This window comes from Lynx rufus, unplaced genomic scaffold, assembly GCF_022079265.1.
Source record: "Lynx rufus isolate CCGP_SWC_20201006 ecotype Redwood Valley unplaced genomic scaffold, mLynRuf1.p SCAF_28, whole genome shotgun sequence".
Classification (NCBI taxonomy): domain Eukaryota; kingdom Metazoa; phylum Chordata; class Mammalia; order Carnivora; family Felidae; genus Lynx; species Lynx rufus.
Window position 1 is genome coordinate 2,421,633 of NW_025814843.1, and position 24,686 is coordinate 2,446,318.

The following is a 24,686-nucleotide window of genomic DNA, read 5'->3' on the forward strand; positions in this document are numbered from 1 at the left end:
TTGAGCGTCTGACTCTTGATTTTGGCTCAGGTCGTGATCCCAGGGTCATGGGATTGAGCCCCACATCGGGCTCTGCACTGGGCGTGGAGCCTGTTTAAGGTTCTCTCTGGTCCTTTGTCCCTCTCCTTTGCTCTCTTGCCCTCTCTCTCAAAAATGAAATGGAATGGAATCTTAGAAAACGTGTTAGCCTCATTCTGCCCAGCGTCCACATCTACACGTAGACAACGTTCAGTCATTTTCTCTTGTCAGATCACAGTTCTTAATCATTTCTGATTCTTTTTGTTTTGAAGTCAAAATGAGGAAAACTCACGTATCTTGTAACAGCTTCGTTGAGGCATATGATACAGACGCTGTAAAAGCCAGTTTGAGGACGTTTCTTCTTGTGACTGCAGTCCCTCCCTGCCCTTACCCTGTCTTCATCCTGAGCCTCAGGCAGTCACTAATGTGCTCTCAGCCTCCGTGGAGTCCCCTTTTCTGGACCATCATAAATACTTTACGTTGTACCTAAACCATCGGTTAGGAGGCAGGCTAATGGCCTCTGCAGAGGTGGCTAATAAGGAAGGTGATCTTACACATACCATGTAAAGTACTTCTTAGCTCTTTGCTCAATTTTTTTCTTTGTTTTTATCTCCCTTCACCCCTTAGTTTTAACGGTGGAGGAAAAAGGGCCACATCCAAACACTTTTAGACACAGATGCCTATTTGGGTCCCTCTGCAAATCTAGGTCATTATCCCAGGTTGGTAGATCCTTTAATGTTAGGAGGTGGGTAGGATTTGGGTGTGGATTGGTTTATCTGCTGTGAAATTATTAACTGTTTAGCGTTCTTTAAATATCGACCAACATTTTTCTAAATATTCTCTCAGTACTTACGTAACTAAGACCCCCAAACTCAAGAGTTAACAATTTAGGGGCGCCTCGGTGGCTCAGTAGGTTAAGCGTCCGACTCTCAGGGTTACATCAGGTATTTCCAAAGTACTTGTTTGTGCCCATTCAGATGCCTTTTTCTCAGCCCGGTGTCCCTCCTGTCCCGTAAATACTTGTCCTAATTGTTTTCTCTTCACAATCCAGCCTGTTGTTTACTTAGCTTTGAAGACCTTGTTCTGTGTGTGTGGTCCCCATAGTCCAGCCCAAAGCTTCTATTGCAACTGCTTGCTGTCCGTGGGGCCTGTGTGGGTCTGGTTTCATAAGGTCCGGGGCCTTTGGTCTGTCTGGCCCCCTGAAACTGATTGCCGTGAACCAGCACCCCGGCAACTTGCATCAGTAATATATGACAGTACGATTCGTCCCACACACTTCGCTGCCGTTGTCTATGCTCCCAAGGAGTCACTCTGTTTTAGGTGTGTCTTTTCTAAATAGCATATGGCATTATTCCTTCTAAGAATCTACAGTTTCTAATCAGCGCCTTTACCCGTTTGCATTTATTGTCATTAAAACGTATTAGGACCTACTTACTAGGAATTACTCTGTGTTTTCTATTATTTCATGGTTTTACCTTGCTTTTTTTCCCCCCCTTATTTCTTTACTTGCAGTCGGTTTTCTTTCTGTCTTTACTGTACTCTCACTGTAACTCTTTTTTTTTTTTTTTTTTTACTGTAACTCTTGATTTGGGAGGTGGGGGCACGTTGTTCCACATGTTGTTCAGCGTGGTGACTCTAGATCCAGATCGTCGCCGTTAGGTCCCATCTGGAAGTGGGATCTGGGGAACACTATCTAACTTCGTGTCTCCATTTCCCTATTTGTGAAATGATGATAATGAAAAATAGGGCCTACGGGGCCACCTGGGTAGCTCAGTTGGTTGGGCGTCTGACTTTGACTCAGGTCGTGATCTCATGGTTTGTGAGTTTGAGCCCCGCATCGGACCCTGCGCTGACCATACGAGCCTGCTTGGGATTCTCTCTCTCCCTCTCTTTCTGCCACTCCCTTACTCATGTTCGTGCTCTCGAAATAAATAAGCTTTACAAAAATCATAGGGCCTACATCCTTTAATTGTGAGGATTTAACTGAGTTATCCCTATGAAGGGTTTAGAACAAAGACTGTGACAAAGTGCACTCAACAAATGTTAGCTGCCATTTTTTTTTTTAGTATGCTAAACTGTTTTTAATTGTTTTACAGTCCCAAGCGCTTTCTCATGTTTCCCTTCAACTTTTTATTTTCAAGATGTTCAAGCCCACTGGAAAGTAGAATGGTTTAAGGGTATTCGACTCTTCTTTCCCTTAATTTCCTGATTGTTAACATGTTGCCTTATTTGTTTTTGTTTTTCCCTTTATGTGTGTGTGTCTTGCCATGTAGTGGATCGCAGGCATGACACTTCGCCACCAGCTAGTTCAGCATGTGTCTCTCCTAAAAGACATTCTCCCAAATAACCACCACATGGTCGTGGAGGAAAACAAAAAAGAACACGTTATTGAATGTGATATTCATTAATGTCCTAAGATGTGCCTTCTGTATTCAAATTTCCATACCTGTTTTTTTGTAAATTTTTTAACGTTTATTTATTTTTGAGAGAGAGAGACAGAGACAGAGACAGAGAGAGAATGAGCGAGGGAAGGGCAGAGAGAGAGGGAGATAACAGAATCTGAAGCAGGCTCCGAGCTCTGTGCTGACAGCTCAGAGCCCAATGTGGGGCTCGAACCCACAGACTGCGAGATCATGACCTGAGCTGAAGTCGGATGCTCAACCGACTGAGCCACCCAGGCACCCCTCCGTACCTGTTTCTATAATCCAGGGTCCACTCAGAGTCCATGCATCACCTTTGGTGGTTGTTGCTTTAGCCCCTTTTTATCTAAAACAATCTTCCCAGAGCGCCTGGGGGCTCAGTCCATTAAGCATCCAACTTCGGCTAAGGTCACGATCTCGCAGTTCATGAGTTCAAGCCCCGTGTCGGGCTCTGTGCTGACAGCTCAGAGCCTGGAGCCTGCTTCAGAGTCTGTGTCTCCCTCTCTCTCTGCCCCTCATCCACTCACACTCTGTCTCTCAAAAAATAAGTAAACATTAAAAAAAAAAAATAGAACAATCTCCCCATCTTTTTTTGTTTTCCTGGCGCTGATTTTTCAAAGAGCCTATGCCATTTTTTTCAGTGAATGTCTTAGACTCTGGATTTCTCCCCTCATGTTAGTTTCCTCATGAGCAGATTCCGATTAAAGCGTTTAGGCAGGAATACTATGAAGAGGGTGGTGTGTACTTAATCCGAGACCTGTAATCGCAGGTGGCGCTGGCTTTGATCGTTTGGCTTGAGGTAGTGAGTGCCAGATTCCTTCGTGGGAAATATACACTTTCTCCTTTGTAATTAGAGAGTAATCTGTAACACGACAGAGAGGATTTGACTGTCTGGGACTCCAGTAAATTTTCATCCGGTGGTTTAGCATCCGCTGCTGATTCGCACTTGAATAATGACTACAGTGGCGGTTTCAAATATTCTTACGTTTTCAGTATGCGTACTTGCCTCCGTTAGGATACATTCAGCTGTAAATTACAAAAACCAAACAACTCGTTCAATCAGCTTAACCGTTAAAAGTTCAAGTAACTGACTCCTGTAACTGGAAGTCCCAGGGTAGGTGTTTCGGAATTTGAATGCAAAGGAGCCGTGGATGCCTGAATGAAAATTAAGAGTTTCCAAGAGAAGTCAGGATGCTGGTTGTACAGGCAACTTTTAAGGCTCATTTGTGATATTTTAAGATACGTGCTTTTTTCTGATCTCTGTTCTGTTCCCAGGTAACGCACCTTATCTTTTGTATCATCATTAATCTTAAATTTAGTTCTGGATTTTTAAAAATTCTTTTTTTTCCAGATTTTTAAGAATGCCAATAAAACATTATTTTGTTGTGTTTCAATTTATCAATGTTTTTAGACAATTTTTTTCACTGTTGCTTCTTGAATCTCATTCCTCCTTTCTGGATTATTTTTATTCTTGCTGATACGTGTCTTTCAGAAGTTCTTTCAGGAAGGGCCTGGAAAGAGTAAACCCTCAGTCTGTTGATGTCTTAAAAAATGCCTTTATAGGGGCCCCTGGGTGGCTCGGTCGGTTGAGCATCCAACTTCGGCTCAGGTCATGATCTCATGGGTTCATGGCTTTGAGCCCCGCGTTGGGCTCTGTGCTGACAGCTCAGACCCTGGAGCCTGTTTCAGATTTTGTCTCCCTCTCTCACTGCCCCTCTGCCTCTTGCACTCTGTCTCTCTCAAAAATAAACATTAAAAAAACGCCTTTATCTTTTTCTCATTCTTGAATATTACTGGGTGTGAAAATCCAAGTTGGTAGCAACTCTGCCTACACGGCTGATGTTACACTCTTTCCTTCTTGTTCTTGGTGACGAGTCTGGCATCAACCTGTCTTGGCTTTGTAGACAAGTATTTTCTTTTGTAGTTTTTTTTTTATATATATATATTTTTTTTTAATTTACATCCAAATTAGCATATAGTGCAACAATGATTTCAGGAGTGGATTCCTTAGTGCCCCTTCCCCATTGAGCCCATCCCCCCTCCCGTAACCCTCAGTTTGTTCTCCATATTTAAGAGTCTCTTCTGTTTTGTCCCCTTCCCTGTGTTTATATTCTTTTTGTTTCCCTTCCCTTATGTTCATCTGTTTTGTCTCTTAAAGTCCTCATGGGTAAAGTCATATGCTTTTTGTCTTTCTCTGACTAATTTCACTTGGCAATAATACCCTCCAGTTCCCTCCACGTAGTTGCAAATGGCAAGATTTCATTCTTTTTGATTGCCAAGTGATACTCCATTGTGTATATATACCACATCTTCTTTATCCACTCATCCATCGATGGACGTTTGGGCTCTTTCCATACTTTGCCTATTGTCGATAGTGCTGCTAGAAACACGGGGGTGCATGTGTCCCTTCGAAACAGCACACCTGTATCCCGTGGATAAATGCCTAGAAGTGCAATTGCTGGGTTGTAGGGTAGTTCTATTTTTAGTTTTTTGAGGAACCTCCATACTGTTTTCCAGAGTGGCTGCACCAGCTTGTATTCCCATCTTTTGTAGTTTTAAAGATTTTCTTTTCCTTTTTGTACCATAACATGGCCGCACGAGGATTTAAAGAAAAGTATCTTGGGGCGCCTGGGTGGCTCAGTTGGTTAAGCGTCCGACTTCAGCTCAGGTCACGATCTCGCGGTCCGCGAGTTCGAGCCCCGCGTCGGGCTCTGGGCTGATGGCTCAGAGCCTGGAGCCTGCTTCCGATTCTGTGTCTCCCTCTCTCTCTGCCCCTCCCCCGTTCATGCTCTGTCTCTCTCTGTCTCAAAAATAAATAAATGTTAAAAAAAAAAAAAAAGAAAATTATCTTAGACATTCAGTAAACTTTCTTAATCTGAGGGCCTCAGTTAAACTCTGGAAAAGTTTTAGCCTTTTCCTCTACTGTTTATTCTCCATTGCTGACTGTTCTGTCCTCTGCACTCAGACACCTTCCAGATGGCTTTATTTCTCTTCCGTATGTTCTCTCTCAACTTTGTCTTGCGCCTCGAGGCATCTTCTCTTTCCTGTCTCTGTTTGCTAATCACCTTTTAAGCCGTGACTTGTCTACTTTCTGATTCATTTTTTGTTTTCAATTTGCAACAGTTATGTCTTTTATTCCTAAGATGTTACTTGGTTCTTTTTCTGTCCATCCTTATTTCAAAACCTCCTGCCCTAAACATTTTAAGAACGCTTACTTAAAAATTTTTTTTTTGGATGGTCCTATTATTTCTACTTTATCCGGTGTGAAATCTTTCATGTGTTGGTTTCGTGGAGTTTCTTTCCTGGCATTACATTTCTTATCTGTTTATATCCTGGGTCATGGAACATACCTGTATCCATATTTTGTTAATTTTTTTTTTTTTTTCAACGTTTATTTTTTTTGGGACAGAGAGAGACAGAGCATGAACGGGGGAGGGGCAGAGAGAGAGGGAGACACAGAATCGGAAACAGGCTCCAGGCTCCGAGCCATCAGCCCAGAGCCTGACGCGGGGCTCGAACTCACGGAGCGCGAGATCGTGACCTGGCTGAAGTCGGACGCTTAACCGACTGCGCCACCCAGGCGCCCCTATATTTTGTTAATTTTAAGACTCATTTTTTTTTTTTTGCATATTAACGTCTCTATAATTGGAATTCCTCTTGCGGTTGATGTACTAAAATATAAAATACCACGTCATAATTTAGTTGGCCGATTCTTTGTGGCACATAATGATACCTTAGATGCGTTGAAAGCCGCACGTAATTTCACCAAGCATCGTCTGACCGATGCCTGCTACCTCAGACTGTGGTTTTGATCGGTTTCTTTATGATTTTTGTCTGTGAGCTTATTTCCCACGGGGTTGTCTTCCTTGTGAGTCACATATTTGCCCTATTTTTTTTAATGTTATTTATTTATTTTGAGAGAGAGATGGAGAGTGAGTAGGAGAGGGGCAGAGAGAGAGGGAGAGAGAATCCCAAGCAGGTTCTGCACGGTCAGCACAGAGCCCGATGCAGGGCTTGAACTTACAAACTGTGAGATCATGACCTGGGTTGAAACTAAGAGTCAGATGCTTAACCGACTGAGCCACCCAGGCACCCCATGGCCTGTCCATTTTTTAAAGGTTTTATGTCTGATCAGATCAAATGAAATCTACCCGTTCTAGTCCCAGGCTTTCCTTACCATGACCGCATCAGGTTCATACCCTCTCCGGTACACGGCAGCCCTTTCTGCTCCTGGCTCATTTGTACCCATGGGTCCAGGCTGGCAGGTAGATTTTCTGGTCTCCTGATGGGGGACAAAGTGGGGGACGGGCAGTGCTTTCCTAACTCCTAACACTTCCTGCTCAGTGGAGCTTGTGCCTTGACCTCTGACCCTTCTCACCAGCCATAGCCACCTCATAATTCATGTGGATCTTTTTCTATTGGTTCTTGATGTTGTTCTCCCCTCCAGCCTTCACCTCCAAATTTGGGGGTAGAGGGTGGGGTCCCAGCCCCTCTCTTCTCCTGCTGGGACCCAGGAAGGTGAATGGCAAGATGACTGTTGGGGCCTTTCTTTGTTCTTACGTTATAGAAATTCCTGTGTTGGAGCGCCTGGGTGGCTCAGTCAGTAAGCGTCCAACTTCAGCTCAGGTCATGATCTCACGGTCCGTGAGTTCGAGTCCCGCATAGGGCTCTGTGCTGACAGTTCAGAGCCTGGAGCCTGCTTCAGATTCTGTGTCTCCCTCTCTCTCTGCTCCTCCCCCACTCACACTCTCTCTCTCTCTCAAAAATGAATAAACATGAAAAAAAAAAAAAAGCAATTCCTCAGTGTTTTTCAGTGCCTTCTTCCCCTCCCCTTCTCTCCCTCTCTTGTCCTGGAATTTCTCATACTCAAATTCATGACACACTGATATCCTCATTTCTTACGGGGCCCCCCTCCCGTTTTGGAGTGTTTCTCCCTCCCATTTCACAGTTCCCATTGTCCTCCTTTGAGGCACCTTCTCTGAGTTTAATGTATGTCTTTTGATGTGTATCTTTGAAAACTGCAAAGTGGTTTTATTGTTTTTGGCTGTATATATGTTTATATTCACCTAAGAGTATAAGAGTTCAGATTTCCTTTTTTTTTTTTTTCATAATTTTTTTTTTTCCACTTCACAGAGGTAGGCAAACAGCCCCACAAACTAAATCCAGCCACAGCTTGCTTTGGTAAATAAAGTTTCGAACACAGCCACACCTAATCGTCACACGTTGCCGGTGGCGGCCATTCTCGTGCTGCTACAGCAGACTTGAGTAGTGGCCTCAGGGACCATTTGGTCTGCAAAGTTGAAAATGCTTACTGTTTGGCCCTTTATGGAAAAAAAGTTCATTGACCTCTCTGATTTATAGCGTAGACGGTGGTTTTGCTTTAAGTTGTAGTGAAATGTACATAACATGAAATTTACCACCATAGCCATTTTTCGATGTATAGGTAAGTAGCATTAAACACACTCACGTTGCCGTGAAACCATCTCCGTCATTCATCTCCAGAACTAATTCATCCTGCAGAGCTGGAACTCTGTCCTCGGTAAAGAGTAACAACTCCATTTCTCCCTTTTGTCTGTCCCCTGGCAACCACTGTTCCATCACTGGTTTTCTGTCTCTAAGTTCGGCTTCCCTAGATACCTCCTCTAGGTGGAATCATACAGTGTTGGTCTTTCTGGGTCTTCGCTTAGCGTCTTCGGGTTTGATTCATGTTGTAGCACGTGTCGGAATCTCCTTCCTTTTTGAGAGTGACGAATACTCCATTGTGGGTGTGGACCACATACCGCTTATCCATTCATCCCTTAATGAGCATGTGGACTCTCCTTCCACCTCTTGGGTGTTGGGAATGATGCTGCTCTGAACATGGGTGTGCAGGTAGCTCTTGGAGAACGTGCTTTCAGTTCTTTTTCTGTATGCTCAGCAGTGATATTGCTGGACCCTGTGATACTTCTTAATTTTTTGAGGAACCACCATACTTTATTTCCATAGCGGCCGTACCATTTTACGTGCCCAGCAGCACGGCACGCGGGTTGCAGTCTATCCACATTCTCACCAGCATGTGTTATTTTCCTTTTCTTTTCTTTTTTTTTTTTTTTTAATTTTTTTTAACGTTTATTTATTTTTGAGACAGAGCATGAACAGGGGAGGGGCAGAGAGAGAGGGAGACACAGAATCTGAAACAGGCTCCAGGCTCTGAGCTGTCAGCACAGAGTCCGACGCGGGGCTCGAACTCACGGATCGTGAGATCATGACCTGAGCCGAAGTCGGATGCTCAACTGACCAAGCCACCCAGGCGCCCCTTTCCTTTTCTTTTTTAAAGCAACCATTCTAATGGGTGTGAGATACCATCTAACTGTGATTTTGATTTGCATTTCCTTATTGATTAGTGAGGTTGAGCATTTTTTTTTCATGTGCTGGTGGCTGTTTGTAGATCTTTGGAGAAATGTCTATTCAAGGCCTTTGCTCATTTGTTTAAATCATTAAAAAATTTTAACGTTTACCCGTTTATCTTGAGAGAGAGTGCCTGCATGCACATGTGTGCAAGTGGGGGAGGAGCAGAGAGAGAGAGGGAGAGAGGGAATCCTAAGCAGGCTCCGTACCGTCAGCACAGAGCCCAGCGTGGGGCTGCGAGATCGTGACCCGAGCCGACATCAAGCGTCATCCAGATGTTCAACCGACAGAGCCACCCAGACGTCCGGGTTGTTTTATTGTAGTTCTTTAGATATTCTGGTTATGATATCCAGATATCCTTATCCGATACATGATTTGGAAATATTTTCTCCCATTCCGTGGGTTGCCAGACTCTGCTCTGTTGATGGTGTCCTTTGGTGCACAGAAGTTTTCAATTTTGATGTAGCTGAAAACATCTGTTTTTACGTTAGTTACCTGTGAGCAGTATAATGTCAGATCTCGCCGTGTTGCTTTATATACACCTGGTGTTCTGCTTTTAACGGTAATACGCATCGATCATAATTTACTTCTCTAGTTTCCCAGCGACGATCTCCGTGATGCCCCCACCATCCCACAACCACAGCCTGCCTCAGTGGATATCCTCCGCGTGTTCCTCTGGAGCTCTATGGGAGGGTCTCTGCCATTGGTACCCAGGAGTGAAATGTGCGGGTGGCAGGGCATACGCGTGCCTCAGTCTCACTAAGTGTTGCCAGCTCTGTCCCCACCATCTCAGACTCCGGTCTTGTTTGACATCTTTAAAATACATTCTTTTTCTGGAGACCTCTGCTTCCTCCCAGTCTCTGGCCCTTTGCAGGAGGCAGCCATGGGAAGTAGAATTGTTGACGTCAGAGACTGTTGAAAAGTAAAAGCTGTTTTCTCTCTCCCCTGTTCTCTAGGGTGGACTTGGGACTGTTTCCAAGAATGGGGCTCCTACATCCAGCTGGCTGTCCCCAGTATGTTCATGGTGTGCATTGAGTGGTGGACCTTTGAGATCGGAACCTTCCTTGCAGGTTGGTCAGTGGTTCAGCGGAAATCTGAGAACAACCTGGTGGATCTTGTCTCCACACCTCAAGAGACATAAGTCTTACTGCTCCTCCCTTTCCATTCCCCCGAGCTCTCGTGGGAGTTTTCAGCGTAGAATTAAATCCTTGCCCAACCGTAAGCATATTCGAGTTCAGTAGGCCTTTAGCTCTGCCTCACTGCCCTTCACTTTATAGATTGAGCGAGGGAGGTCATGGTTAAGAAGTGTGCCAAGGTCACGGAGAGGGAGAACTGAAACCTGAATCTGGGTCTCGTGACTCTCTCAGACCTTCTGCTTCAGCTGACTTTTGCTGGGCAGCATGCAGATTTTTAATCCATTTACAGAGTGACTGATTTGGCTCTGTTTTAGACGTGATCTTTGTTTCTATCAGAGCTGTGATAATTTTGGTCCTAGGTGTTCACCGTAGCCATCTTACTGCCAGGAAAGTAACAGAGAACATAATTGAGACAGGATGACACTGATTGGTGTTAAAGGCTCTGGAGACACTTGAATACTCCAGCTCCCACCACATCAGAGTTCCTCTGTCTGCCTTCCCACCCCCCACATTGTGACCCCGTGTCTGCCCGAGGAATGACCTGCAACTCTGGGAGCCTCGTTTTCTACTTTAAACCTGATGTTTTGTTCTTTGGTGGATACAGACTTGTAGAGTGAACCTGTCCCATGTCGTAGCTGCCTTAGTTCTTGGAAGCTTCCTGGGAGTGGACACCTGGGGTTCTCCTCCACACAGATCATGAATTCTGCCATTGGCTTTTGCTCCTGGGAGCGATCCTGGCTTCTTTTAAGTTAAGACATGTTCTGTTTTCACAAGGAAAATGTTTGCTTTGATCCACTTTCTGAGATGTGTTTTGTGTGTGTCTGTCCAACATTTCAGGACTGATTAGCGTGACAGAGCTCGGGGCCCAGGCCATCATTTACGAACTGGCCTCTGTAGCCTACATGGTAAGAACCTTTGAGGTGAGACCCAACACCTTCTCTGCACTAACTCTGCTAGGCTGTTGGCATTGCGTTCACTCGACACCCCCCGCCCCCCCACAGGCCGTGCACTGGGGAGAGAGGAGAGCCAGACAGCAGGAGAGAGAGCACACGGGAGGGAGTGTGGATTTTGGAGCCAGACACTGGGTTTGAGTCTTGCCATGCTGCTCCCAGCTGTGCGACTGTGAGCTCATTACTTAACCTTTCTGAGCTTCCGGTTTTCTCATGTACAAAATGGGGAAGAAATGCTTCCACCGAGTGAAGGTAGAATATGATAATGTGTTAAAGCACTTGGCGCAACGCCTGGCACGTTTACGCAACAAATACGGAATTGGTGGTGCTGGGATATGATGGAGAGCGAGATGGGGATGTCCCCTGCCCTCTCGTGGCCTGTAGTCTGGTGGGGAGACAGACAGAGACAAACAAGTAAACCGGTAAACGAGAGCATGACCAACATAGATGACACGTACCATAGAAGCAGCAGTAAAAGTCTGAGGTGCATAAAACCAGAGCTGTGTACTTTCAGGCGGGGTCGTCAGAAACAGTCCTCCTGAGTTGCTGGTTAAGCTGAGACTTGAAAGGAGAGAGGAGGGGCGCCTGGGTGGCGCAGTCGGTTGAGCATCCGACTTCAGCCAGGTCACGATCTCGCGGTCCGTGAGTTCGAGTCCTGCGTCAGGCTCTGGGCTGATGGCTCAGAGCCTGGAGCCTGTTTCTGATTCTGTGTCTCCCTCTCTCTCTGCCCCTCCCCCGTTCATGCTCTGTCTCTCTCTGTCCCAAAAATAAATAAAAAACGTTGGAAAAAAAAAAAAAAAGAAAGAAAGGGGAGAGGAGCCAGCCCAGGGAGCCCGAGCGTGAGAGCTGACTGCGGAGCCTGAGCAGAGGCTCCGGGATGGAAAAGAGCATGTGGCATGTTCAGGGGCCCCAGACAGGAACCTGGCTGACAGGGTTGGTGAGGAAAGAAGGGTGACGTGTAGAAGCCGGCTTAGGGGAGGACAGGTGTCTGGGGGTCTGGAAGGAGGCTGTTTGAATCATCTGGGTGAGCACCTAGGAGCCTGCTGGTGGGCGAGGAGAAAGGTGGGTGAGTTAGTTGTGCGGGAGGGCAGAGGTGACAGGACCTGACCGCGGTTTGGGTGCGGGACGCAAGGCAATGAATAGGGAGAATCACAAACGACCCCAGAGTCTCCAGCTTGAAGAACCGCTTGAAGAGGATGCCTCTGCCTCTTGATACTTGAATATTCCAAACCCGTACAAATCATCCCTTTGTTTTGTTTCTTATTTTTTTTATTATTTTTTATTTTGAAATGTTCATTTTGAGAGACAAAGAGCATGAGCTGGGAGGGGCAAAAAGAGAGAGAGAGAGAGAGAGAGACTCCCAACCAAGCTCCGTGCTGTCAGCACAGAGCCCAACACGGGGCTCGACTCCACAAACCATGAGATCATGACTTGAGCCTAAATCAAGAGTCAGACGCTTAATCAGCTGAGCCACCCAGGCGCCCCTGATTGTTATTTTTTTAGAGACCAAGGGAGGCTATCTTGGCAGTGGGATTGTGGGTTTTTTGTTTCCTTTTTTTTTTTTTTTAATCTTAAAAATGAAAACAAAAAGGTTTTTAGTGGGGATCGATGAAGTCGTTTAGGAATAAAAAGCATGTTCAGGCGCAAACCCCAAGATGTACAAGTCAGGAGGAGGACAACTCAGCCAAGAGGGAGGACAAGGCAGTGTGGAATGAAGAAAATCAAGAGAACACGTTGTAGAGGAAATGAGCTATGAAGGATTCACCGTAGGAATGACAGTTGTATGGAGAGCCGCTAGGAGGTGGCGTAAGGCGAGGTTGGAAAGTGTCCCTTGGGTTTTAGGTCATTAGAGACCTTGGGTGGGGACCAAGAGCCGTATTCCAACACGTTGGCTTTCAAGGTTGGTGAAGGAGCAGAGGCTGCTGACGGAGACAGTTCCGTCTGGAGGTTTGGTAGTTGATGGTGGGAAATAATACCATCAAGGGAGGGTTTGGGTTTAGCTTCTGTTTTGAAATGGGGGCACTAGAGTTTATTTATAGATCTGTGGTCAACAGTACCTGTCTTCTAAATCTATCGTCTTCCAAGTCTTCTCTATTTCTACCTGTTCTGTCACAGGCTTCCTTTTGTTTTTATTTTTAGTTGAGGTAAAAACCACAAAAAGTAAAATTTACCATCTTAACCAATTTTAACTGTGCAATTTAGTAGCGTTAACATTGTTGTGCGGGCGGCGCCCTGGGTGGCTCTGTTGGTTAAGCGCCGACTTCGGCTCGGGTCGTGATCTCACAGTTCGTGAGTTTGAGTCCTGCATCGGGGTCTGTGCTGATGGTGCAGAGCCTGTGTGGGAGTCTCATTCTCTCCTCTCTCTCTCTCTCTCTCTCTCTCTTTCTCTCTCTCTCTGCCCTTCCCCCACTCACGCTTTCTCCCTCAAAATAAATAAACTTAAAAAAACATTGTGCAGCTAATCTCCAGAAACTTTTCACTCTGTAAGATGGGAACGCTACCTATTAAACAGTTGCCTGTTTAATTGATTAACTCCTATAATTTAACACTCCTCCCTCAGCTGTTGGGAACCACTATCCCACTTTCTGTTTCTTGTCACATGCGTCCCTCTGTTAGAGACAGTAAGGCAATGATTCTTCATTATTCCTGTGGAAAAAACAAGTCCCCACAGGGGTGAGCTTACCGTAAAAATTATAAAATACAAAGAAATAATCTAGCATGGGCAAGAGCTTGAACAGATACAACGAACAGGAAAGTTAGAGTTCAGAACTTGAGATGATGGTGTAATAATGGAGGAGTAGAAAAGTATCATGATTAAAGTCATGAAACCTAAAAGAAGGAGCTAAAACCAAAAGAATATTATTTGGAGAAGAACCGAGTAAGATTTTTTAATTGACGAATTATAGCCATTCAAATGTAGTACTTGATAGGATCAGCAGATTAGTTAAAGCTGGAAAATAATGAACTTGAAGACGTATCTGGAAATTCCCAGAATAAAACAAAGACATGTAAATAGATGGAATTAGATACATAGACCAATCTGTGCATATATGATCAAATGATTTTTAAGAAGGAGACCATTCAGCGGGGACAGGACAGTTTGTTCAGAAACAGATGCTGGGGAAACTGGACACCCACATGCAAAAGAATGAAGTTGCCCTCTTACCTCACACCATATACAAAAATTAACTCAAAGTGGATCAAAGACCTAAATGTAAGCCCTAAGCAGTAAAACTTTTAGAAAAAGACAGAAGGCAAAACTTCACGACATTGGATTTGGCAATGATTTCTTGCATGTGACACCAAAGGCACAGGCAATGAAAGAAAAAATAGACAAGCTGGACTCGATGAATGAAAAATTCTGTGCATCCAAAGGCCATATTCACCGAATAAAAAGGCAGCCCACAATGGGAGAAAATACTTGCGAATACTGTGGGGTAAGGGATTAATATCCAAAATCTAGAGAGAACTAAAACTCAGTAGCAAAAAAACCAAACTGGATTAAAAAATGGGCAGAGGACTTGAATAGATTTTTTCCCAAGAAAGATCTACAGATGGACAATAAGCACGTGAAAAGATACTCAGCATCACTAATCATTAGGAAATAATTGACAAAACAACTACATTGAGATACCACCTTATACACGTTAGAATGGCTACTATTCCAAAAACCCAAACACAGAAGATAACAAGCGTTCGTGGGAATGTAAAATGGTACAGCTACTATGGAAAGAAATGCGGTGGTCCTTCAAAAAATTAAAAATAACGGTGTCATGTGCTGAGGCAGTGTCCCTTTGGGGTAGACCTAAAAAGAACTGAAAACAAGATCTCTAAGATACCTGCACACCTGTGTTCACGACAGCGTTACGCACAATGGCTAAAAGGTGGAAGCTGCCCACGTGCCCATCGACGAATGAATGAATAAGCAGAACGTGATATACGCATTCAGTGGAATATTACTCAGCCTTAAAAAGGAAGGAGATTCTGATATAGGCTACCAAATGGATGAGCCTTGGGACAATATGCCAAGTGAAATAAGCCAGTCCCCAAAAGACGTACAGGCATATACCTCAGACGCATTGCAGGTTTGGTTCCAGACCACAACCACGAAGTGAATATTGCAATAAAGTCAACAAGATAAAGTTTTTTGGTTCCACGGTGCATATAAAAGTTCTGTTTATGTTACACTATAGTCTACTAAGCGTGCAATAGCATCTGTCTAAAAGATGTCCACGTCCTAGTTAAAAATACTTCATTGCTCAAGAAAACTAACCATCCTCTGAGCTTTCAGCCAGTGGCAATCTTGGGACAAGGGTCTTGCCTCAGTGTTGACGGCTGCTGACCAGGGTGGTGGTTGCTGAAGGTTGGGGTGGCTCTGGCAATTGTTAAAAATAAGACAACCATGAAGTATGCTGCGTTGACCGGCTCTTCCTTTCGTGAACGGTTTCTCTGTAGCCTGTGATGCTGATTGATAGCATTTGAACCCACAGCAGAACTTCTTTTAAAATTGGGAGTCAGCCCTCTCAAACCCTGCTGCTGCTTTTGTCAACTGCGTTCATGTAATATTCTAAATGCTTTGTTGTCATTTCGACAATCTTCATGACATCTTCACCAGGAGTAGATTTCCATCGCAAGAAACCACCTCCTTGGGGCGCCTGGGTGGCTCAGTCAGTTAAGCGTCTGACTTCGGCTCAGGTCATGATCTCACTGCTCACGGGTTCAAGCCCCGCGTCGGGCTGTGTGCTGATAGCTCAGAGCCTGGAGCCTGCTTCGGCTTCTGTGTCTCCCTGTCTCTCTTTGCCCCTCCCCTGCTCATGCTCTGTCTCTCTTCTTTCTCTCTCTCAAATATAAAATAAAACATAAAAAAAACTAAAAAAAAAAAAAAAAAAAGAAACCACTTCCTTTGTTCATTCATAAGAAGCAACTCTTATCCATTCAAGGTTTGTCATGAGGTTGCAACCATTCAGTCACGTGTTCAGGCTCCACCTCTAATTCCAGTTCTCTCGCTGTTTCCACCACATCTGTGGTTACTTCCTTCACTGAGGTCTTGAACCCCTCAGAGTCATCCATGAAGGTTGGAATCAACCTCTTCCAGACTCCTGCTCGTGTTGATACTTTGATCTCTTCTCCTGAATGATGGATGTTCTCAATAGCATCTAGAATGTTGAATCCTTTCCAGGTTTTCAGTTTACTTTACCCACATCACTGTCTCTGGCAAATATAGTCTTAATGACCCGTAGCTCTTAAATAGTTAAGACTTGAAAGTTCAAGTTTGGTCCACGGACTGCAAAATGGATGTTGTGTCGGCAGGCCCGAAAACAGCATTAATCTCATTGTACATCTCCGTAAGAGCTCTTGGGTGACCAGGTGCATTGTCAATGAGCAGTGGTGTTTTTGAAAAGAATCTTTTTCTGAGCAGCAGGTCTCAACAGTGGGGTTTAAATATACAGTAAACCACGTTAACAATAATTGCGCTGTCATCTAGGCTTTCTTGTTCCATTGATAGGTAAAGCACAGGCCGAGTAGATTTAGCACAATTCTTCAGGGTCCCAGGATTTTCAGAATGCTAAGTGAGCATTGGCTTTGACTTAAAGCCACCAGCTTCATTAGCCCCTAACGAGAGTCAGCCAGTCCTTTGAAGCTTTGAAGGCAGACATTGATTGCTCTCCAGCTATGAAGGTCCTGGGTGGCATCTTCCAACATAAGGCTGTTTTGTGTGCGTTGAAAAGCTGCTGTTGAGTGCGGCCACCTTCATGAGTTACCTTAGCTCGATCTACTGGATAACCTGCCGCAGCTTCTGCATCAACACTTGACATTTCACCTCTCACATTTACGTTACGGAGATGACTTCTTTCCTTAAACCTCCCAAACCAACCCCTGCTAGCTTCAGACTTTCCTTCCGCACTTCCTCACCTCTCTCAACCTTTACAGAATTGAAAAGAATCAGCCTCGCTCTGGATTAGGCTTTGACTTCAGGGAACGTTGGGGCCGGTTTGACCTTCTGTCCAGACCACTGATCCTTTCTCCACATCAGCAATAAGGCTTCACTGGACTAGCACTTTTCCTTTCCTTTGAGAACTTTTCTTTTGCATTCACAACTTGGCCAACTGGTGCAAGAGGCCAAGCTTTCAGCCTGTCTCCATTTCTGAGATGCCTTCCTCGCTAAGCTCAGTCGTTTCTAGCTTTTGGTGTCAAGTGAGAGACGTAAGACGTCCTTTCCCTTGAACACGTAGAGGCCATCGTAGGGTTATTTCTTGGCCTAATTTTAATATTGTTGTGTCTCAGGGAAGGGGGAGGCCTGAGGAGAGGGAGAAAGGTGGGGGAACAGCTGGTTGGTGGCACAGTCAGAACGCGCATAGCATTTATCAGTTAAGTTTGCTGTCTTAAACGGGCTTTGTGAACGAAGTCTACAGTTTGTTTAATCTCATTTTTTTTCACTTTATTACATTTCCTTTAAAAACTATTTGGGTTAAATCGTCGAAGAACTTTCTCCTAAGACTATATGGAAGGTAAGCTGTGAGCCATGCACATACGAAAGAGCCTTTATTTTTCCCGTACACCTGTTCAGTAATTTGAGTGTAGAATTCTAGCTTCAAAACAATCTTTCCTCAGAATTTTTAAAGCCTTGCTCTATGTTCATCTGGCATTGAGTTACTAATGTGAAATTTGATCTTAATCTGGTTCTTGTTCCTTTGTGACAACGTGGGTTTTCTCTTCGAAAGTTTTAGCATTTATTTCTTTGTCCATGTAGTTGTGAAATTTTTCAAGTGCGGATTGCTCCGAAGGTACTTCTTTACTTACCCTGCTCATTAGCACTTGGTATATACCCTTTCAGAACAAAGGCTTTTGCTTACCTCAACTCTGAGAAGTTTTAAAACTATTATTCTTTCTCCCTTTCTGTACCTTTTTTCTGTTCTCTCTTTTTAATTGCCTATTGGGTGGAGGTTGATCTCCAGTATTGAACTTGGTTTTTCTTCATCCACTAAGAAACACGGCGCCAGAGGGGCTCAGACGGTTGAGCACCCAACCCTTGATTTCGGCTCAGGTCATATCCCAGGGTTGTGGGATTGAGCCCCCCCACCCCCACCCCCGTCTTGGGCTCCATGCTGAGCATGGAATCTGCTTAAGATTCTCTCTCTGCCCCTCTCCCCTGCTTGCATGCTCTCCAAAATAAGAAGAAAATATCTTTGTCTTTTTGTAATTAAATTTTTTTGTTTGGTTTTTAGTTTCCAAGAACCCCTTCTTTTTCTCTTACAGTCCCTTCTTCATGGGAACCTGTTCTTTTTTTTTTTTTTCTTTTTTTCTTTTCTGCTGTGTTATCTTTTAAATATCTTTGGATACGAAGTGGAACCTTCAAACATCCTCTTCTGTTCTCTGAGTCACCTCATTTGTTTCCTCTGAAGTCATTTGGTCTTTTATTTATCTTGGTCTCTTTTGCAGATATGTTCTTTGGTTTTCCTCAAAGATCTGGTGATCTTTATTAGTCCCTTTGTACTTACGAAAGAGTGACTACATTTAAGAAAGAGCGAATACGTTGATTGGTAAAATAAATGGCTGGCGTGGCTTTTCTGATCTTGTTATCTGGGGATGTTTCTCTAACAGACCTCTCCCCTGAATGGGAAGGACCGGTAGGGAGCCGAGTCCAAAGGTGTCTCTGTCATGTGGCATCTTCACTTTAGGGTTTGTGGGCAAGGAGCAGGGAGCAGGCAGTCTGACCTCCCCTCCCATGTCCCACCTGTCCCCAGGACACTACAAGAAGGGCTTGGTTCTGAGGTGCTCACACCATGCAGGGAGCTCTCCCACTTTGCTTTTCTACCTTTAGCCTAGTCTTTCTGTGTGCGGTGGGGCTGGGAGGGAGGACCAGGTAGGCGATGGGGTCTGGCTGTGCTGTTCGTAGTGGATCTGATCTCCCTGAGTACCACTCACCACCGCCTCGCTGATGGACCTGAAGCCTCCAGCCTCCTGACGCTGCACTGAGAACAGCTAGCAGGATGTGGCCTCCGCCTGTCTGTATTTTGGACTGTGGTTTCCTGTGGTTCTTCCCTGCGGTGATGACATCACTTCCCCTCTTCCAGAAGCCAGTCTGCTCTCGTCTTCTCAGTGATGTGTGAATGAACTTCTTTTCTGTGCAGCATCTTGACTGATATTTTAATGGTGTTTGGGAGGGAAGAGAGTTAAGCCTGTGAGCTAGTTGTCCATCTTGAACCAGAAGACAATTAGGTATATACTCTGGGCATGCAAGTCTTATAATGTTTTACAGAGTCAGTCCGTGGTTTCTCAAGTTCTTAACCAAATATGTATTTTTACCAACTCAGGCTAGTTCTCAAAACAGTAATAAGTTAGAGGTGGTCGGGAGGATGCTGTTTCTAGTAGGAATGAGAAGTTAAAGCTGGTGTATAAATTGTCGGCACACATGACAGCGAAAACCAGAGTTTTCTATACAACCCATGTTATCCGAACAGCTCCTGAGAGCAGCACTGTATTTATTACAGGATAATGACAGGAGGTCAAGAGCACGGCTTCGGAGATTGACTAATGGTCTGTGTAAGAGCAAGGAAGCTTATAGCTTCGGATTTCCATAATGAATGATGAAAAATGATATTTTGGAGGCACATTTCAGTGTCCTGGATAATTAGAAGTATGGAATGTTGGACACAGTGGAGTTAATGGAGTCAGATTTCCTCAGCGTTCATCAGGTTCTTACACTATGCCAGGCTTTGAGCTAAGTGCTTTTCCGTGTGGTTCATTTAATTTTTACAAATTATCTCTGTATTTATAATGCATTAAATCTTACCTCGTGGAATGCAGCTAGATTGAATTAAGTCTCGATGGTACGTGTCTGGCCAGTGAAGGAGGTGCTTTGCCCTGAAATCCCACTGCATTACGAGGTTCTGCCCTGATGGATGGGATACAGGTAGCAGTCAGGGCAGCCACTATCCTTGTTTAGGAACGAAGAGGTTGGGTGTGAGCGGGACTGAGCGATTGGATCGTGGTCACACAGCTCAGCTGTAATAGAACCAGTTCGAGAACACGGATGATTGTCTCTGTATAGGGTTCTCACGTGGTTGGACCCTAGGGCACTAGCATTCTTGCAGGCCCTCTGACTTCTTACGATCTGTGATTGTTGGTTCTCAGGTGCCCCTTGGCTTTGCTGTGGCGGCCAGTGTCCGAGTGGGCAATGCTCTGGGGGCAGGGAATGCCGAGCAGGCTCGGGACTCCAGCATCACCGTTCTCCTGTGTGCGGGTGAGTTGAAGCAGGTCCGCTCTCTGGCGTCTATACGGGTTTTTGTCTGATAGGTTACGGTACACGTTTCGGAGTTTCTCTGGGGAATGGATTTATATATATGGCCTTTGCTAGAATATTCTTTAAGCCCTTTTCAGGTCACTCAGCAAAATGAAACTTCTCATGGTGATTTTCCGTTACCGGGTACCAATGAAATGGTACACTTGGTAAGACTGAAAAGTCTTCAGATTGTTATCACACGCGGGCTTGTTTTCTGACCAAAGCCTGTGTGACTGAGTCTCCATATCCCTGGACCACTGCCTCTTCGAGCAGTTTTAATGGTTTGGAATCCGAGCAGTTAGAGAAGATTCTGACTGTATAGACATCTCACCGAGCATCTTTTTCTATGAATGTGCCTTAGACAAAGGAGTCAGAATCAGGACTTCCTTGCTCTTTTCAAGAGAGAGTAATAAACACTTGTAATTGGGACATTTCTGAAATCATTGACACCAGTCTCTCCTGAGACTGGATTTATTACTTGGGAGAACTGTCACTTCCCACTGCTGTTTCTGTATTTTCCAGGTGTCTGCGCTCTCGTAGTGGGCATTGTACTCTCAGCGATGAAGGATGTGATTGCCTATGTATTTACCAGTGACAAGTATGTACCCATCTTCTAGAAGGATGTTTTCCGTTTTATGCTTTCTTTTTTCACTGTACTTTTCTGGTTCTAAGAGGTGAGTATTTTGCTTCACGGGAAGTAGGGCAGCCAGCAATGAGAACCCCGGTACTACTTTGAATGAAATTGGACGAAGGAAGCCCATGGGCACTGTCCCCGTTCCTCCAGTACCCAATTCGTTCATTTATCGAGCCCCAGTGGCATTTCTCTTGTGCTCAATGCTGGTTCTGCTCAGAAATACCTAGAAAAAGCACATGGCATGTCCTCGTCCCCAGAAAGGCACGTCCCAGTCCAGAGCCCGCTGACAGCATGATGCCTGAATCAAAAGGGTAGAATTTATATAAACCACTGACTCAGTCTTAGGTTGAATTTTATTGCATTTTCTGTAATTCTGTGTTTGCATAGTTATTTAGATATAATGAAGTGTCTTTTGAATAAACCAGATCCTATTTATGAAAAGGTTTCAGTGATTTGCACTGTTTGCCTCAGATTACTTTCATAAAGAAACTCAGTTGAGGGGCACCTGGGTGGCTCAGTCGGTTGAGCGTCCGACTCTTGATTTCAGCTCAGGTCACGATCTCACGGTTCAGGAGTTGGAGCCCCTTGTCGGGCTCTGTGCTGACAGCTCAGAGCCTGGAGCCTGCTTCCGATTCTGTGTCTCCCTCTCTCTCTGCCCCTCCCCAACTTGCGCGCACGCTCTCTCTCTCTCTCTCTCTCTCTTTCTCTCTCTCTCAAAAATAAACATTAAAAAAAATTTTTTAAGTAGCTGATTTAAGGATTTTTCTTGCTCCAAAGTCTGGGCACCCTCAGAGATTGGTCTTATTAATTGCTTTGCTCCCTCTGTACAGGTGCCATACATTCTTGTTTCTTTACATGACTCATATTTCTGGTTGAAAACTGGACATTTTTTACATCATAATGTGGCAGTTCTGGAAATCAGAACCGCCCCCACCCCCCAGGGTTTTTTGTTGCCGCTTGCTGGCTTAGTGGCTTTTATGAACTAATTTGGTGAAGTCTGTATTTTTTGTCCGGTGTGGCCACTAAAGTCTCTGTTGCATTAGCTTGGTGATCGGCTAATTACTGGACCAAATTTCCTTAGCTACCTGCATCCCACTTTACCTCCCGCTCTGCGGAGGGGCTCTCTGTGCACGTATCAGGGCAGCCTTCAACACTTGGCCAGGCAGTTTACAGCTTGGCCTTCGCCCTCATTTCCTGCCTGTGCGGAGCCTCAAGTTCAGCCAGAGGTGAGAGCTTAGGCCCTCTCCGGTCTTTCTTGAGCACATACCCAGTCATATGCCTGCGTGTGGCCTTTTAGATTCCCAGGGACGTGTCAGAGCTTTGAAGCCCCTATGGATGTCTCATTGCCCAGCCTTTCCTGCCGAGCTTGTCGGTTAGTCTCGTTTGTGCCAACTCTTATCCAGTGCTTCAGGCAGAAGCACCTAAAACATTTGCCTGCGGACATCTCTCAGAGACCAGCTGGAGCACTGGCCAGGTTTGAGTCCAGAGAAATAAAGACAGCGTTTCAAGGGGAGTCTTTTGAGGAACAACCTGACAGGTGGTCTCTGTGCAAAAGAATGGCTATTCCTTGGGAATGAAGCTTTGAAAAGGTTCCGCTCCTTCTTCCTCCTCCAGTCCTGGAAATAGGGACTGTTACTTATCAAGGTTACTGCTGAGCTGGGAGCCGGGGATGTTATTGACGTCGCCTTCTTTGTGTGCTTTGTAATTTTATGTTGAAATGACATTCTGAATATTGTAACACAATAGCTCTGGAGATTAGGTTCTCCTCCCTCCTCAGGCATTGCTGTTCTGCAGTTGTCCCGTTTGCTTAGTGATTTTTCCAAACCACTTTTTTTTTTTTGTTTGTTTTACAAAGACTATGTTGCTTGTCATGTGTGGTGTCTGTTGTCTCCTCAGTGAGCCAGTGGCCTGGCAGATTTCCTCAAATGCCTTAATCCAATAAGAAAACACTTTTAAAAAGTTCTGGCTCTCTCAATTATCTGACAGGCACTGCGTGGGAAGCGGCCTCTGTGCTGGGCCCGTAGTGAACCGCCAAGGAGATCAAAACCCACAACTCTGAGTTTTGGAGCACGAGATCCTTATTGTCCAACATGCCACCAACTAGCCACACCAGGAATGCAGGCAGCCATCCCTACACCTGCCTGCCATGGGACCAGGGGACAGGAAATGGTAGCTAGTCTGTGAAACCCCAAAATTGATGGATACTTACTAGGCTCATTCTTCATGAAGCACTGTGTGCTTCAAGTTTTCAACTCGACTCCAGAGTTGTGAAAATGGTTGATTTTGACATTTCTGGCCAGTTCAATCGTTGTTTTGGTAAAAGGATTGATTCTTGGAGCTTCCTCCTCCATCAGCTTCCGTCATGTCACCTGGATATAGACTTTGCATACTAATCTGACTTTTTTTTTTTTTTTCTAATTTTTTAGATGTTTTTATTTTTGAGAGAGAGAGACAGAGCATGAGCTGGGAAGGGTCAGAGAGAGAGGGAGACACAGAATCCGAAGCAGGCTCCGGGCTCCGAGCTGTCGGCACAGAGCCCGACATGGGCTGTGATCGCGAGATCGCGAGATCACAAGCTGAGCCGAAGTCGGACATTTAAGTGACTGAGCCACCCAGACGCCCCCTAATCTGACTTTTAATCCATATCGTAGGGTAGTTTTTTTTTTTTCCTGGAAATCTTCCAGATGTTATTTGTGTCTTTGCACATGCTTAGGCATAGGTGAATATTTTTTATTTGGTGTGGCACTTTGTAGACTCTCAGTCCGAAGCACTGGATTTTTCTTTAGCTCTGGGATATTTATATAAATGGTAGAACTTCTGGATGAATCTGACTTGTCTCTTCTCTCCTCCTCTGTGCTTGGGGTCATTTCTTCAACTTTATCTTTCAAATTGAAATTTAGTATGTTGCCATGTCTATCTCATTATTCAGTCTTCAAACAGAATGTTTTCCTGTAGTGTTCATATTTTTTCGTTTCATTTTTTTTCCCCAATTTACTCCTTGTTCCTTGGATTCGGTGGTGGCTTTTGTGTCACCTGTTCTGCATGCTCATTTGGGTCTGTCCTTTTTGTGTGCGGGCTGTTGATTTTCTTCCGAGTCCGGTGAACACTGGGTTAATGTCTGTATTTGAATGAAAGACCATTTTGGTTAGTAGGGATAGCGTACCATGAGGCAACTTCACAGTCCTATGGATCTATTCCAGAGAGGTCTCTCCTCTGGTGAGAGGGCTGACTGCAGGCTTTGTCTCTATTGGTGGTACCTGTTGACCAGCAACCTTCCCCTTTAAGGCGAATGGTAGGGAAGCAGAAAACTTCCTTTGGGGAGAATACGATAGCCTGTTTCATGTATTCCAACCACATTGGCTCTCTCTTTTTTGTTTTTGTTTTTTAAATGTGTATTTACTTTTGAGAGACAGAGCATGGGCAGGGAAGGGGCAGAGAGAGAGAGAGAGAGAGAGAGAGAGGGAGACAAAATCAGGAGCTCCAGGCTCAGAACTGTCAGCACAGAGCCCGACGCAGGGCTGGAACTCAAGCTCTGAGATCCTGACCTGAGCCGAAATCGGATGCTTAGCCAACTGAGCCCCCCAGGCGCCCCCGTCGTGCGGGTCTTCAGACCCCTCCAGCTCTGCTGTGTCTCTCTCCAGAGTCCCAGTATCCCCACTGTCATCCCTCCCCAGACGGACCTTCTACCATGTTCAGAGTTCAGAGGATCCATGAGGGGGCAAGTGTTTCCTGTGTGAACACTGGCCTTCGCCTCCATCTTTGAGGAAGTGTCCCGTTCACAGAGGAAGATTACCAGCCATAGGCTGAAACATTTTTTTTTCCAACCTGCATGTTTTTATACTCCTAAGCAAAACTTTA

General features: G+C 45.0%; 1 protein-coding gene across 1 annotated transcript in view; it reads left to right on the forward strand.

Annotated features, from left to right (window-relative positions):
• Positions 1-24,686, forward strand: part of LOC124519440 (multidrug and toxin extrusion protein 2-like) — a 60,299-nt gene that overhangs the window by 25,160 nt on the left and 10,453 nt on the right. The window contains exons 9-12 of the mRNA XM_047089622.1: positions 9,782-9,895; positions 10,799-10,881; positions 20,047-20,155; positions 20,717-20,792. Of these exons, the coding sequence (XP_046945578.1) occupies positions 9,782-9,895; positions 10,799-10,881; positions 20,047-20,155; positions 20,717-20,792 (382 nt within the window). The remainder of the gene's footprint in view (positions 1-9,781; positions 9,896-10,798; positions 10,882-20,046; positions 20,156-20,716; positions 20,793-24,686) is intronic.